Source organism: Arvicanthis niloticus, chromosome Y (assembly GCF_011762505.2).
Source record: "Arvicanthis niloticus isolate mArvNil1 chromosome Y, mArvNil1.pat.X, whole genome shotgun sequence".
Lineage (NCBI taxonomy): Eukaryota > Metazoa > Chordata > Mammalia > Rodentia > Muridae > Arvicanthis > Arvicanthis niloticus.
Window position 1 is genome coordinate 5,340,734 of NC_133431.1, and position 13,555 is coordinate 5,354,288.

General features: G+C 40.2%; 1 protein-coding gene and 1 long non-coding RNA gene across 2 annotated transcripts in view; one reads left to right on the forward strand and one right to left on the reverse strand.

Moving 5' to 3' along the window:
• The window catches only part of LOC143437378 (uncharacterized), a 379,856-nt gene that overhangs the window by 183,871 nt on the left and 182,430 nt on the right, over positions 1-13,555 (forward strand). The gene's annotated exons all lie outside the window — the stretch shown is intronic.
• Positions 1,831-13,152, reverse strand: LOC143437371 (uncharacterized). Its single transcript, XM_076922188.1, has 4 exons — positions 11,173-13,152; positions 6,867-6,993; positions 6,606-6,666; positions 1,831-5,465 (listed from the first exon to the last, which is right to left on the reverse strand). Exons 1-4 carry the CDS (start codon positions 11,185-11,187, stop codon positions 4,802-4,804), a joined length of 867 nt encoding a protein of 288 aa, XP_076778303.1. The 5' UTR covers positions 11,188-13,152; the 3' UTR covers positions 1,831-4,801.

The following is a 13,555-nucleotide window of genomic DNA, read 5'->3' on the forward strand; positions in this document are numbered from 1 at the left end:
GTAAAATACAAAGTCTTTAATGGATTGATTACCTACTATAGAGTTTAGTCATCTATAAAGATATCAGAAAGTAGAAGACTTTAACACATTGACCACGTTTATAGGGTTTCTCTGCATTATGACTTTTTCTCACAGTTTCTAGGATGACTACCACATGCAAAGGCTTTACCACATTGCTTTTTCATAGTGTTTCTTTCCAGGATGTATTCTTCTATGTTCATAGATGACTGTGTTGTGAAAAGGTTTTATCTCATTGATTACATTTGTAAGATATATCTTCAATATGAGTTCTGCTATGTATTCAAATATGTCTATAATATATAAATGTTGGGAAGAAGCAAAAGAAACTTACCCCGAGGACTGGCTTTTGTTACCAACATCCATTTAATCATAAATTCAAACTAAGTTTAAGTTCCAGGTAATAAGCCGGGCGGTGGTGGCGCACGCCTTTAATCCCAGCACTTGGGAGGCAGAGGCAGGCAGATTTCTGAGTTCGAGGCCAGCCTGGTCTACAAAGTGAGTTCCAGGACAGCCAGGACTACACAGAGAAACCCTGTCTCCAAAAAACCAAAAAAAAAAAAAGTTCCAGGTAATAGGGCACCTGTGTATTAAATAACATCTGACCAGTTTTTATTATTCATGGTTTGTTCCCTAAACATAACAACTGTTTCTAACCATGATTTCTGTTATTCATGTTTTATTACTCAAAATATAATACATGTTCCTAACCACAAAATAACAAATGGATGTGATAATGTAGACCATACAACCTACATTCTGTATCATTTGACATAAAGTAACCATAGGGAAAAAATGATTGGGAGAAAAATGTAACTGTAACTTGGCAAAGGTCTTTGTGATTTTGATTTTTGGAAGCTATATAACTTTCTGGTTCAGGATGGAGCTGAGCCTGGTGTATTGCAGCTAAGCTTCTGAGTGTAATTTTGTGGCCCTGATTTATCATCAGTGACTTGATTACAATGAATTCTTATCATTTCCCTTGTCCTGTGTTTGAGTTGTGTTGGATCTCAGTGGAACCAGTGATATAAAGGCTTTAGCTCCATATGTAACCACTGTCCAGTATGAATAGTTTCATAATGATGAAGACTACAGAGGTGTGCAAAGGCTTCATTATACTAAACATGTCCATTAGGAATCTGTGGGTGTGTCCTGAGTCACAGAGACTCAGGGTGTTTAAGACTCAGGGGTGTGTCTTGAAACACAGGGGGATGTGTGTAAAACTCAGTGGGTGTGTCCTGAGACACAGGGTGCATGTTTAGGACTCGGAAGGCCAGTCCAGAGTCACAGGGGGCATGTTTAAGATTGAGGGGACATGTCCTGAGTAACAGTGGGTAAGCTTAAGACTGAGGGGGCATGTCCTGAGACACAGGGTGCATGTTTAGCACTCAGAAGGCGAGTCCAGAGTCACAGGGGGCATGTTTAAGATTGAGGGGGCATGTCCTGAGTCACAGGGGCAAGCTTAAGAATCAGGGGGCGTGTCCAGAGACACAGAGAATTTGCTTAAGACTCAGGGGGACATGTCCTGTGACACAGGGAGCCTGTTTAGAACTCTGTCCAGAGTCACAGGGGGTTTGTTTAGGACTCAGGGGGCCTGTTTAAGACACAGGAGGCATGTCCTGAGACACAGGGGCATGTCCTGAGTCACAAGGAGCATGCTTAGACTCTAGCATGTATTCTTTCATGATAATGAAGACTAGAGAATTGTGGAAAGGCTTGACTATATTAAATACACTCACAGGATTTCTGTCTTAGTGTTTTCATTGCTATGAAGAGAAATCATGAACAAGGCAACTTCTATAAAAGCAACAGTTTAATTGGGACAGGCTTACGGTGTCAGAGATTTAGTCCTTTTTCATAATAGCAGAAAGCAAGGCAGGCATGCAAGAAAACATGATGCTGGTGAAGAAGCTGAGAGTTCTGCATCTTGATCCAAAGGCAGCCAGAAAGAGACTGTCTGCCAGGGAGCTAGTAGGAGGGCCCATTCTGCACTGGGTGGAACTTCAAAGCCTTCAGTGATGCACTTCCTCCAAGGCCACATCTCATAATAACTTCCTCCTACTCCCTGAGCCAAGCATATTTTATACTACCACATTCCACTGCCTGGCCCGCATATGGAGACCACATTTAAAAATAGCATAATACAAAATATGTGAGGTTCAAATTAAAAAGTCCCATCATCTATAGAAGTCTCATAAATGTTAAAAGTCTAAAGTTAAAAGTCTCTTCTGAGATCATTCCAATCATGTAACTATAATCCCCTATATTTTAAAAAATACCACATAATATCCATCCAAATTCACAGGATATAGGTCACCATTCCTAATCACCATTGTGAGAAAATACTGGGCAAAAATAAGACCAAAAGCCAGCAAGGCAATCTCCAAACTCTGCATCTCCATGTCTGATGTCAATGTGTTCTTCAGATCTCCAACTCTTTCCTGCCCTGCTCACTGCAACACTATACTTTCTCTTTGGCTGATTTTATTTCCTGAAAGTAGTTTTCCTGAGAAGATATCCCACAGCTCAGAAATAAAAAACTCTTGGGGTCTCCAAAGTAACTTTAAAATTACAGCTTCTTGTTCCAGTATCTGGGATCCACAGATGTTCTTCTGTGCTCCTCAAAAGAAGCTGGGACTCTCTCTCCAGCTCTTTCCACTATAGTATACTAGGTTCTGCTTGACTCCACTCAACTGCTGCTGCTGTTCTTTCTGCTCATCCCATGGGACTGACATCTTCAACATGCTGGGTTCTTCTGTGACAAACAGTCTTCACTGCATTCCTCTCATGCTTCCTTCATGGTGCCAAGCCTCAGCTGCACTCCATGAAACATTCATGCCTTAAAACCAGTGCCACCTGGGTGAGTCTTACATAGGACTGAATCAAGCTGCACCACAAGGGACAACCTTGGCTACCTCTGAAATACAACTTCTTTCACCTCTTAGAAAACACTTACCAGAAGATTTCACCTCAGTGGTGCTGGTTTCTTCTTCATCCCCACTAATTTTCTATCTACAGCCAACCAGCATCAATTGTCTCAGTTGTCCCTTCTATTCTTTCCTCTAAAAGCAGAGTCACATGGATAAAGCTCCTGAGTTCCTCTGCCTGCTCGGGCCCAAACTTCTATTATTTCATCACCAGCTTTCTAGTTTTCTAAAACTTCACTGTCTAAGCTCGACTCTGCTTGAACTTGCTCTGTAGATTAACCTTGAACTCAGAGATCTGCATGGCTCTTTCTTCTGAATGCTGGGTAATACATGTGTAACACTTTGCCTGTACCTAAACTTTTCCTTACTTAAAATGTGTTCTGTACCAGGAAGACTTGAAATAGAGATCTGCTTGATGTTCATCTCAGATTTAAGGAATATACCTCCATGCCTGTACTTAACTGTCTTGTTTTAGATCTTAAAATGATAACGCAGAATATTATTCACAATCCATCAATTGTCAGTTTCACACATACTGGTAACCCTTGTGTCCCCATGAAAACAATAACTAGGTAATGATAATGCCTAACATGATACAGTTCTCCTTTTTCCAACTTCACATTCATAAGTTTAGGTGGATGGAATTTTGCCCTAATGTCACCATTCCTTTAATTCCATTTAATATCACTGATTACAGAATTTAGCTTCATTCAACTTCCTGGTTAGATTTTCTCTTTTGACCTAACATTTTATATTTTTTCTAAGATTACTATGCTTGCTCAAAACAATCATCATGAGAACAAACATAGGTCAAAGGATTTGCTGGCTTCACTGAGACTTCCTTTGTCAATGCAATGAACATCAACCTCTTTACCTTATCTTCAAGGACACTCTTCAGCCAAAGGGAAAAGTCAGCAACATTCTTTCATAAAACATCATAAAAACTATACACGAAGTTCAAATCACCCTCAGTACATATGTGTTTCATAATCCGACTAGGATGGCCCATTAAGTTCCATTTAATGCATATACACATCCAAAGTCTAAAAATCCACATTGTTCCATAAAACAAAAAACACAGTCAGGCCTATCATAGCAATGCTTAAGTCTAGGGTACCAACTTCTATCTTAGATAGAATTTCCATTGCTAAGAAGAGACATTGTAACCAAGGCAACTGTGTTAAAGGCAAATATTTAATTGGGCCTGGCTTACACTTTCAAATGCTTAGTCCATTGCCATCATAGCAGGAATGTCAGCATGCCTGCAGCCATGATGCTGGAGAAGGAGCTGAGAGTTCTGCATCCTCATGTGAAGGCATTCAGGAAGAGACTGTCTTCCAGCCAAGTGGTAGGAGGGTCTGTTTTGTACTGGTCTGAGATCCAAAGATCACCACCAAAGTAATTCAATTCCTTCAAAAAGGTAACATCTCCCACAAGGCACATCTCTTAATATTGCCACTTCTTAGGGTCAAACAAACTTAAATCACCAGAGTTTACTCCTACTATAAATCTTTCATGCTTTTAAAAATGATTAGGACTTGCAGAGGCTTTGACATGTTGATTACTTTCAGATGGTTTCTCTCTCATATGTGTTCATTTCTGTATTCAGAAACCACTGTGGCATGTAAACGATTTCCCAACTTTAGAACAATCAAAAGGTTTCTGCTCAGTTTGTGTTCTTTTATGTCTTTGGACATGAAAGAGATATGCACAGGCTTTACCACGTTCATTACATCTGTAAGGTTTCTCTAAAGCATGTGTTCCTTCAAGTGTTTGGAGAGTACAGTGACATGCAAAGGCTTTATCACATTGACTACATTCATAAGGTTTCACTCTGCACATTTTCTTTTGTGTATTCAGAGATGACTGTCCTGGAAAGGCTTTACCTCATTCATGACATTCAGTTTCTCTCCAGTATGTGTTCTATTGTGATACTGAAGACCACTCTGACATGAAAAGGCTTTACCACATTGATTACATTCATAAGGTTTCTCTCCAGTATGTGTTCTTTTATGTCTTTGGAGACTACTGTGATCTGAAAAGGCTTTACCACACTGATTGCATTCATAAGGTTTCTCTCCAGTATGTGTTCTTTTATGGATTTGGAGACCATTGTGACATGAAAAGGCTTTACCACATTGATCACATTCATATGGTTTCTCCCCAGTATGTGTACTTTTATGTCTTTGGAGATGACTGTGACATGAAAAGGCTTTACCACACTGATTACATTCATAAGGTTTCTCTCCAGTATGTGTTCTTTTATGTCTTTGGAGATGACTGTGACATAAAAAGGCTTTACCACACTGATTACATTCATAAGGTTTCTCTCCAGTATGTGTTCTATTATGATACTGGAGACCACTCTGACATGAAAAGGCTTTACCACATAGATTACATTCATAAGGTTTTTCTCCAGTATGTGTTCTTTTATGTCTTTGGAGACTACGGTGACATGAAAAGGCTTTACCACATTGGTTGCATTCATAAGGTTTCTGTCCAGTATGACTTCTTTCGTGCCTGCAACAATAATGGGTACATGTGAAAGCTTTACCACATTCATTACCCTGATCAATCATTTTAATCTACTATGAATAAATTTTGCAGATGGTCTAAAAAGAAAGAACACTTAGATTGTAAGGTTTTATCACTTTGATGTTCCTGGTTGTACTTGCTCACTGTGGGTTGCTTTACCTCTTTTAAAATACCTGTGATGGTAAGAGCATTTACTACATGGCTCACATTTATAACATCCTTTCTCTATATGAGATTTCTATATCATGTATTTCACATGTCTGAAGATATCAGGATATTAGAACACTGATTGCTTTCTTAGTTTTTCCTGTAGTGTGAATCACACCACAGCAGCACTATGAGCCAGGACAAACAGAAAAATTTCCAAACTTCTAGTACCCATAGAGATTTTCTGCAGTGCGACTTTGGGGATGTTCCCAGTAATGTCAGAAAACCAATTAATTGCAAATGTCTATCATATTCAGAAAGTCTACCAAAGGCAGAATATAATATATGTTCTCATTTTTCTGGAGTAGAAAGAGGTACGTTGCTTCTTTCAACATCCCTATGCGCACAAGGTTTTATCCATTCTGACAATTGATATACCCATTAAAAGAAGAACAAGTGAAAGGTTTCCATATTGAATTCATACAATTTGACATTTTGTTCTTTGTAGACATGTGGTATATGGATTAATGTTTCTCCATGACTTTTTTCACTCTCATTAACTGACCACTCAATAAACCTAAAAATGTCAGTACAAGAATATGAGTATCACCAAATTTACCATGGACTATTTGCTTATTGGATGGCTTTGGATATATATTTATCACTATTCAATGTGCATCATCTAAATATGATGAGGCTACTCAGATTGGTAGTTCCACAGCAAAGCTCTAATGGAGCTACAAATCAATTAAAGGTATGTCTTAAGGCATTGTTTTCTTGTCTTCTTCCTTAGAGGAATGCCTTACAAACATACATCAGATAGCTGACATTGAGGAACATGGCTTTGTGAGAATATTATAATCATAGCTAGACTTAAAGGACTGATTTTTTTTACACACTTGCTTTTCTTTATAGCTTCCAGAACACATTAAATTTTCCTCACATGCATATTTGTATCAGCTTGCACATGAAAACTACCTTTCACATCTTCTAGGACTTTGATGTTGTTCTTCAATATGATGATCTTCCCAACTGTAACCTAAAACACAGTACCAGAAAGTGAATGATATACTATTGGAAATTAGGTAAAGTTCAAGTTACTGTGAATTTTGACAGCACTGAACCTGATTTATTCAGCTCAATCTTCCTTGTTCTCAATTGAAATAACAGAGGATCATCAATAACCAAGAATCACTTGTTCTATTATTTTGAAAAGCAAAACAAAATTCACAGTATTACCTATAGCATTGAGATTCTGGTAGGTCTCCAGCATCACATCTTTGTAGAGATTCTTCTGGGAAGGATCCAGCAAATTCCACTCTTCTGCAGTGAAGTTCACATGCACGTCATCATAAGTCACTGCATTCTAAAATATCACACACATGTGTACACCAGAAAGCATGATTGTGAAATCACTTTAAATAAATGGATACATTCTAGACAATGTAATATTGTAATTCTGGTACTTTCTCCATTTATTTCCTAAAACCGAAGTTATAATATAATTATTCTGTCATTTTAGAAAAAAGATTGAATTATGTTTCACCCGTGTTGCTTCTGATCCCTTTGAATAGGATATAGCCTTGCAACACAAATGGCAACTGAGAGGGATATGCAGGGGGAAACAGATCAACTGTACTGAGCACACATCTGAAAAGCTGTATGAACAATTACTAACTACAAAGGTGATGGGCAAGCTGCGAGTATTTGCTCATGTTTTAATAACAGAGGTACAGGCAGGTGTATGTCATTGAGTTGGATGCCAGCTCGGTCTATGCAATGAGTTTCAGGACAGCAAAAGTTACATGTTAAGAACCTCACTCTGCTACAAAAATAAACAAGGAAACAAAAATGATAGAATGAACTCACAGTTTTCTACTGAAGTTCCTGCAAAGAATTATACATTCATGGAAGTTCTGTATTCATCTTGCATAAACATAAAGTGAACCAGTTTAAACAGCAACATTAATTAAATTTTACTAAAAGGGAATGCATGTTTAAACAGTTAAAAATTGACAGATAAAAATATTAGTAAAGTATAGGTTTTGTTTTATTGGTTGTTTTGTTTTGTTTTGTTTTGTTTCAAGACAGGGTTTGTCTGTGTAGCCCTGCCTGTCCTGGAACCCACTATGTAGACCAGTCTGGCTTTCAACTCAGAAATCTCCCTGCCTCTACTTCCCAAGTGCTAGGATTAAAAGCATGTGCCACCACCATGTGGCAGTAATGTATATGTTGATCAGAAATAAAGAATGTAGTTCAGGAGATATAGCTCAGCTGTTGAAAGATCTTGCTGGTCTTCCACATAATGGTGGTCAATTTCTAGCACACACAAATGGACCCATGCCTGTCCATTTCTTCAAGATCAGGAGTTCTGAGGCTATCTTCATACAACAGTAAAGATGAGGCACACATGATATTCATATTCATGCACCCAGCCACAATACACTTATTTCTTCAAAAATTTCATGACAAACAGAAGAGTTAGGCAGAACATCATACACCTGCAATTCAATGAATCTGAAGTATCAAATAATATTGATGACATGAGCATAAGCCATCCAGAGAAATAGAACATAATCTATGCATTTGGCTGAATTTCAAAATTGAAGATGTGGATGAAGAGCAGCACAGAAGCATGTGCTTATTGAACAAAAGCATGTCAGGAGGCTTATGTGGTTTCTCTATCTACTGTCAGCACATGAAGGGCTTCACAAAAAAAATTTATTCTAGAAAACCAAAAACAGAATGAATGAGGTTAAAAATATAAAACCACCAGGTTTGCAAAATAGCATAGCATTGAACAGCAAATGTTTGCACAGTATTTTATGTGATTGAGGGACAGAGTCCAAATGGGGAATGTATGCGAGCATGAGAGAAAAGCTGAAAAATCAGATTCAACAACAACACTTGAGACACCCAGAACAAAATTTATCCTGTCTAAAAAAATGCAGAAGGAAAGCTGGAGCAGAGACTGAAGAAATGGCCAATAAAAACTCATTCAATTGGAGACACACATGGACAAGCTCGAATCCATGTCATTAAGGATACTCTGTTATGATTCCACACAAGAGTCTTGCATAATTGTCCATTGAGAGGCTCCACCCAGCAGCTGACTGAAGCAGAAGCAGAGATCCACAGTCAAACATTGCATGCACCATGGTAACTGATAGAAGAGTTGGGGAAAGGATTGAGGGTCCTGAAGAGGATAGGAACTCTACAGGAAAACCAACAGACTCAACTAACCTTGACCCTTGGGGACATTAAGAAAATGAGACACAAAGAATAACACACACAGGCTGGACAAAGGACCCTGGTCCATAAGTAGCAGATGTCCAGCTCAGTCTACATGATGGTCCTCCAACACCTGTAGCAGGAGCTGTCCCTAAAGCTGCTGTCTATCTTTGGAATCTGTTCCATTAACTGGGCTGCCACATCTGGCCTCAGTGGAGAGGAGCACCTAACCCAATAGAGACTTGTTACACTATCATGGATACCCAGGGGCCCATACCCTCTCAAAGGACAAACAGAAGATACAGCAGGAACTCTGTGAGGGCAGCTGACCTAGAGTAGGGACTCCACTAAGTTCATGGCCATTTTAATTATAACAAGTTAAAACTGGAAAGAATACAGATGCTGCTCAACCAAAATATGGATATAGAAAATGTGGTTCATTTACAAAAGGAAAAACTATTTAGCTATTAAATACAAGGACATCATGAATTTTGCAGGCAAATGCATACACCTAGAAACTATCATCCCAAGTTAGGAAACCCAGACCTAAAAGCACTTGCATGTGTGTACTCACATACAAATGTATAGTAACCACAAAGCACAGGAAACACACACTACACTTCATAGACCCAAAGAAGCTATACAAGCAAAAAGGCCCAAATGAGCATGGTTGAATTTTACTCAGAAGGGGAAATAAAGCAATCATAGGAGGCAGATGGAAGAGAGAGAACTGGATGGGAGAGCAGATAAGAAAGGGGAATCGAGGAGAACCAGCAACAGGTGTGGCAAGAGACAAGAGAGGGCCCAGAGGGGGAAAAATGAATCAAAATCTGCAGCTGGCTGGGGGAAGGGGTTACATTTAGGATGTGCCAGAGACCAAAAATTGGAGGGCACCTAGGAGTCTATGTGGTCGATCTTAGCTGAGATGCATAGCAGTTAGATATGGACACAGAAGAGGCCACATCTGCAGTCAGGCAGGACCCCCAGTGGAGAGTTAGAGACAAAAGAAACTAAAAACCTTTCTATGCAAAATTTGTCCTGTACACAAGAATACAATCTACAACATAGATTATGTACAGCAGCAAAATAACGCTTTAATACCATTTTGTTGTTGTTCTAACTTGCTACTCAGCTGCTGTGATTGAATCCTTTAAGCAAAAGCATCTCAGGTAAAAACTGTTTGTTGTACATAGTTCTGTCAGATCACAGTCCATAATTTTGGAAGCTTAGATTAGAAACTGAAGGAAAAAAACATGGGCAAATACTGTCTCCTGGCCTTCTCTCTTGCTTGGTCACTGTTTCATGCTCAGCCTGCTCTCTCATCCAGCCCAGGACCACTTGCTTAGGGATATTGCCACCCTCAGTGGAAGAGCCTTCCTAATAAATCATTAACACTATCTTTCACAGACATAACTACCAGCCATTCTGATGAGGGCACACCCTCGATTGAGGCTCCTAGCTCTAAAATGTTTCGAACTGAAAACTATGAGAGACATAATAATAAATGAGCAAGTTATTACAACACAAAACCAATAATTTAACCATATTAATACAAGAGCTCCTGCCACCCCATGAGGATCTTGGAGTTGTGGCTGAGCCAGGACAAAATAGGGAGGGCACCTGACTCAGAGGAGGGATGGATACACTGGAATGGGGAGCTCAGAGGCTGTGCTGACCTGTGGTGAGGCATCTTTAACCCTGGGTTTCCAGGACAGTGCTACCAAAGATGTGGCTAAAACAGCTGGAAGGTGGACAGAAAAGCAGATTGTCCCACACAACTCAAATGACCACCACAAAGGACAGGATCTCTGACCCAAGGAAGATATGCTAAATTTGTTAGAATTCATGAAGAATGACTTTCCATCTTATGATAGCTCTGAGTTCAAAACTACAGAGTCACATATGAACTGGGCAGAGTGTAGTTCAGGAGGTGGGAAATGAGGTCTTTGTCTTTCTACCCTGTAAAACAAAGTAGGCAGAGCCTGGTTTTGCCCTGGATGCTGTTGTGAAGAGCTCTCTGTCATGGACTAGTCAATGGGTCTAGATCCTGTTGTTAAGAAGGATTTAACCCAAGGTGTGGGGCTAGTAACTAAATTGATTAGGGTGGAATCTGTCTCATTTCCTCAGTGAGAGAATGAAAGTTCCAAACCCAAAATAGACACCCACAAGGGGGCAGTAAAGGCTACCCAGCAGATTCCTCCACTTTGACAAAGGAGAAAATGAAGACAGGATGGCAACTGTGAGCCTTGTCAGGGTTCCAAGTCTGCTCTAACCATCCCAGAAATTAAGACCAGAGAAACACCGTCCACTATACCAGGCTCTGGAACATCTTCAAAGCACTTCGGGGCTATGACTCTCCAGCGTATCCACAGTAGCAGGATTACATGTTCAATTTAGTCATCTCCCTCCACATATACTCAAGAAAAATCTGAAAACCAAGGCACACAGACACAAATCTGGCAGATAAGACACTGACATAGAAACAATGGTTCATCTTAACAACCAGCCTTTCAATCCTTTAGTTGGGAGTCCTGAGGGTCTTGGGGTTCCAGTCAATGCATTAAGATGTTATGTCCAAGTCACAGAGACCCCAACGACAAACATGGGGGCTATTGTAATGCAAACGCATGGAGGTCTTTATTATGAGCTCTGTAATAAGGATTCTCACCAGTCAGCCTCAAGTGAGATCGAATCTGAGAGACCAAGTCTAGGGGTGCTGGGTATTTATTGCAGTTACAGCAAGATTGTGACATTAACATACAGGTCAGCAACTTAATATTTTAAAAACTCCATGTCTGGCATAATCTGCAGGAACCAACCAAGGGGGTAAAATCATCTGACAACCATGATGGGTAGGCTAACTTTGTCTTTGTAGGGTGTATTAGTTATTGATATGTAGCTTAACCCTGCAGTTGTGCCTTGACTGGCTGTTGACAAGGGAGGTTTGTCATAGGATGTTTGCTCAAGTGACTTTGTGCAATCTCAGAAACAGAATTGATTTGGCTTTACAAACTCATCTTTGTGCCTGAGGTCCTTATTATTGAAAGATGCTCCTGTTCAAGCAAAAGCCATGCATGGCAGTAGAAAAGGTACTTCATCCAAAGACCTATATCCCTATCTGTTACTGCACTGTCTAAAACTGTTTTCCTGAGCAGGTACCCCACAGCTCTGGAATCTCAAAATAGTAGAGTTTCAAAGGTAACTTCAATATTACAGCTTCTTGTTCCAGTATCTGGGATTAACACATCTGTGTTCCTCAAAAGAGATTGGGTCACTTCTCCAGCTCTTCCCTCTATAGCACTCTAGGTTCTGCTTGACTCCACTTTACTGCTGCTGCTGTTCTCTCTGCTCATCCCATGGGACTGACATCTTCAATATACTGGGTTCTTCCCCTGCGACTAGGATTCACTGCGTTCCTCTCATACACTCCCTTCACTGGGCCAAGCCTTAGCTGCTCTGCATGACAGGTTCATTCATGCCTAAAAACCAATACTGCTTGGGTGATTCTCACACGTGATCAACTCCAGGTTCACAACAAGGGACAACCTTGGCTATCTCTGGAACACAGCTTCTTTGTCCTCTCAGAAAACACTTACCAGAAGATATCACCTCAGTGATGCTGGTTACTTCTTCATCCCCACTAATTTTTTTAACTACAGCTAACCAGCATCAATTGTCTCAGTCATTCCTTCTATTCTTTCCTGCCAAAGCCACATGGACAAAGATGCTGAGTTCCTCTGCTTGCTGGGGCTGGAACATGGCCCCTTCTATTACTTTATCACCAGCTTCCTATTTTTCAACAAATTCACTGCCTAATCTCAGCTGTCCTTGAACTTGCTCTGTAGATGAACCTTGCACTCAGATCTACAGGGCTCTGTCTCCTGAATGCTGGGTAATACATGTGTAACACTTTGCCTATACCTAAGCTTTTCTTTACCTAAAACATGTACTGTACCAGGATGATTGAATCAGAGATCTGCTTGGCGCTCATCTCCTGGGAATTAAGGCATGTTCCACCATGTGTGTACTTAAGTATTTTATTTTAGATCTTAAAATGAAAGCCCAGAATAGTAATCACAGTCCATCCATGGTCAGTTTCACACACACTGGTGACCCTTGTGTCCTCATGAAAACGATGACCAGGTGACAATTGAAAGATATAAAAAATTTATAAAGGTTATGGGAAGTTTGTATGACCCCTAGAACTGAGCCAAGAATGTAGGCCAACCGGTTCACTAGCTCCAGGTTCCAGGAACTGGCTGACCACAAAGAAAGCAGAACTAAAAATACAGGTCAGCTGGGTCATTCCGGGAACTGGCTGACCACAAAGTAGATGGTTGAGCAAGATTCAATTCCTGCGAAAAACATGTACAAGATGTTTCCCACATGACTGACTGAATAATGGGCTGGAACTTTCCACTATTTTTATAATACCCTTCCTTGGTTTCCCCCTCACCCCCGTGGTTTGTGGTTTTTTTCCTTTAAATACCTTTCTCTCCCTGGCCTCGGAGTAGACACTCCTCATTATGAGTCTCAACCTCAGCCCGGCTGATTCCTGAAATCAACCCTCTTGTGTCTTGTGAGTTACTGAGTGATTGTGATATCCCGAGACTAGAGTGAGGGTCTCCCCTCCTTGGGGTCTTTCAATAATAACACCCAACACGATACATTTCTCTTTTGTACAAGTCTGGGGGTGT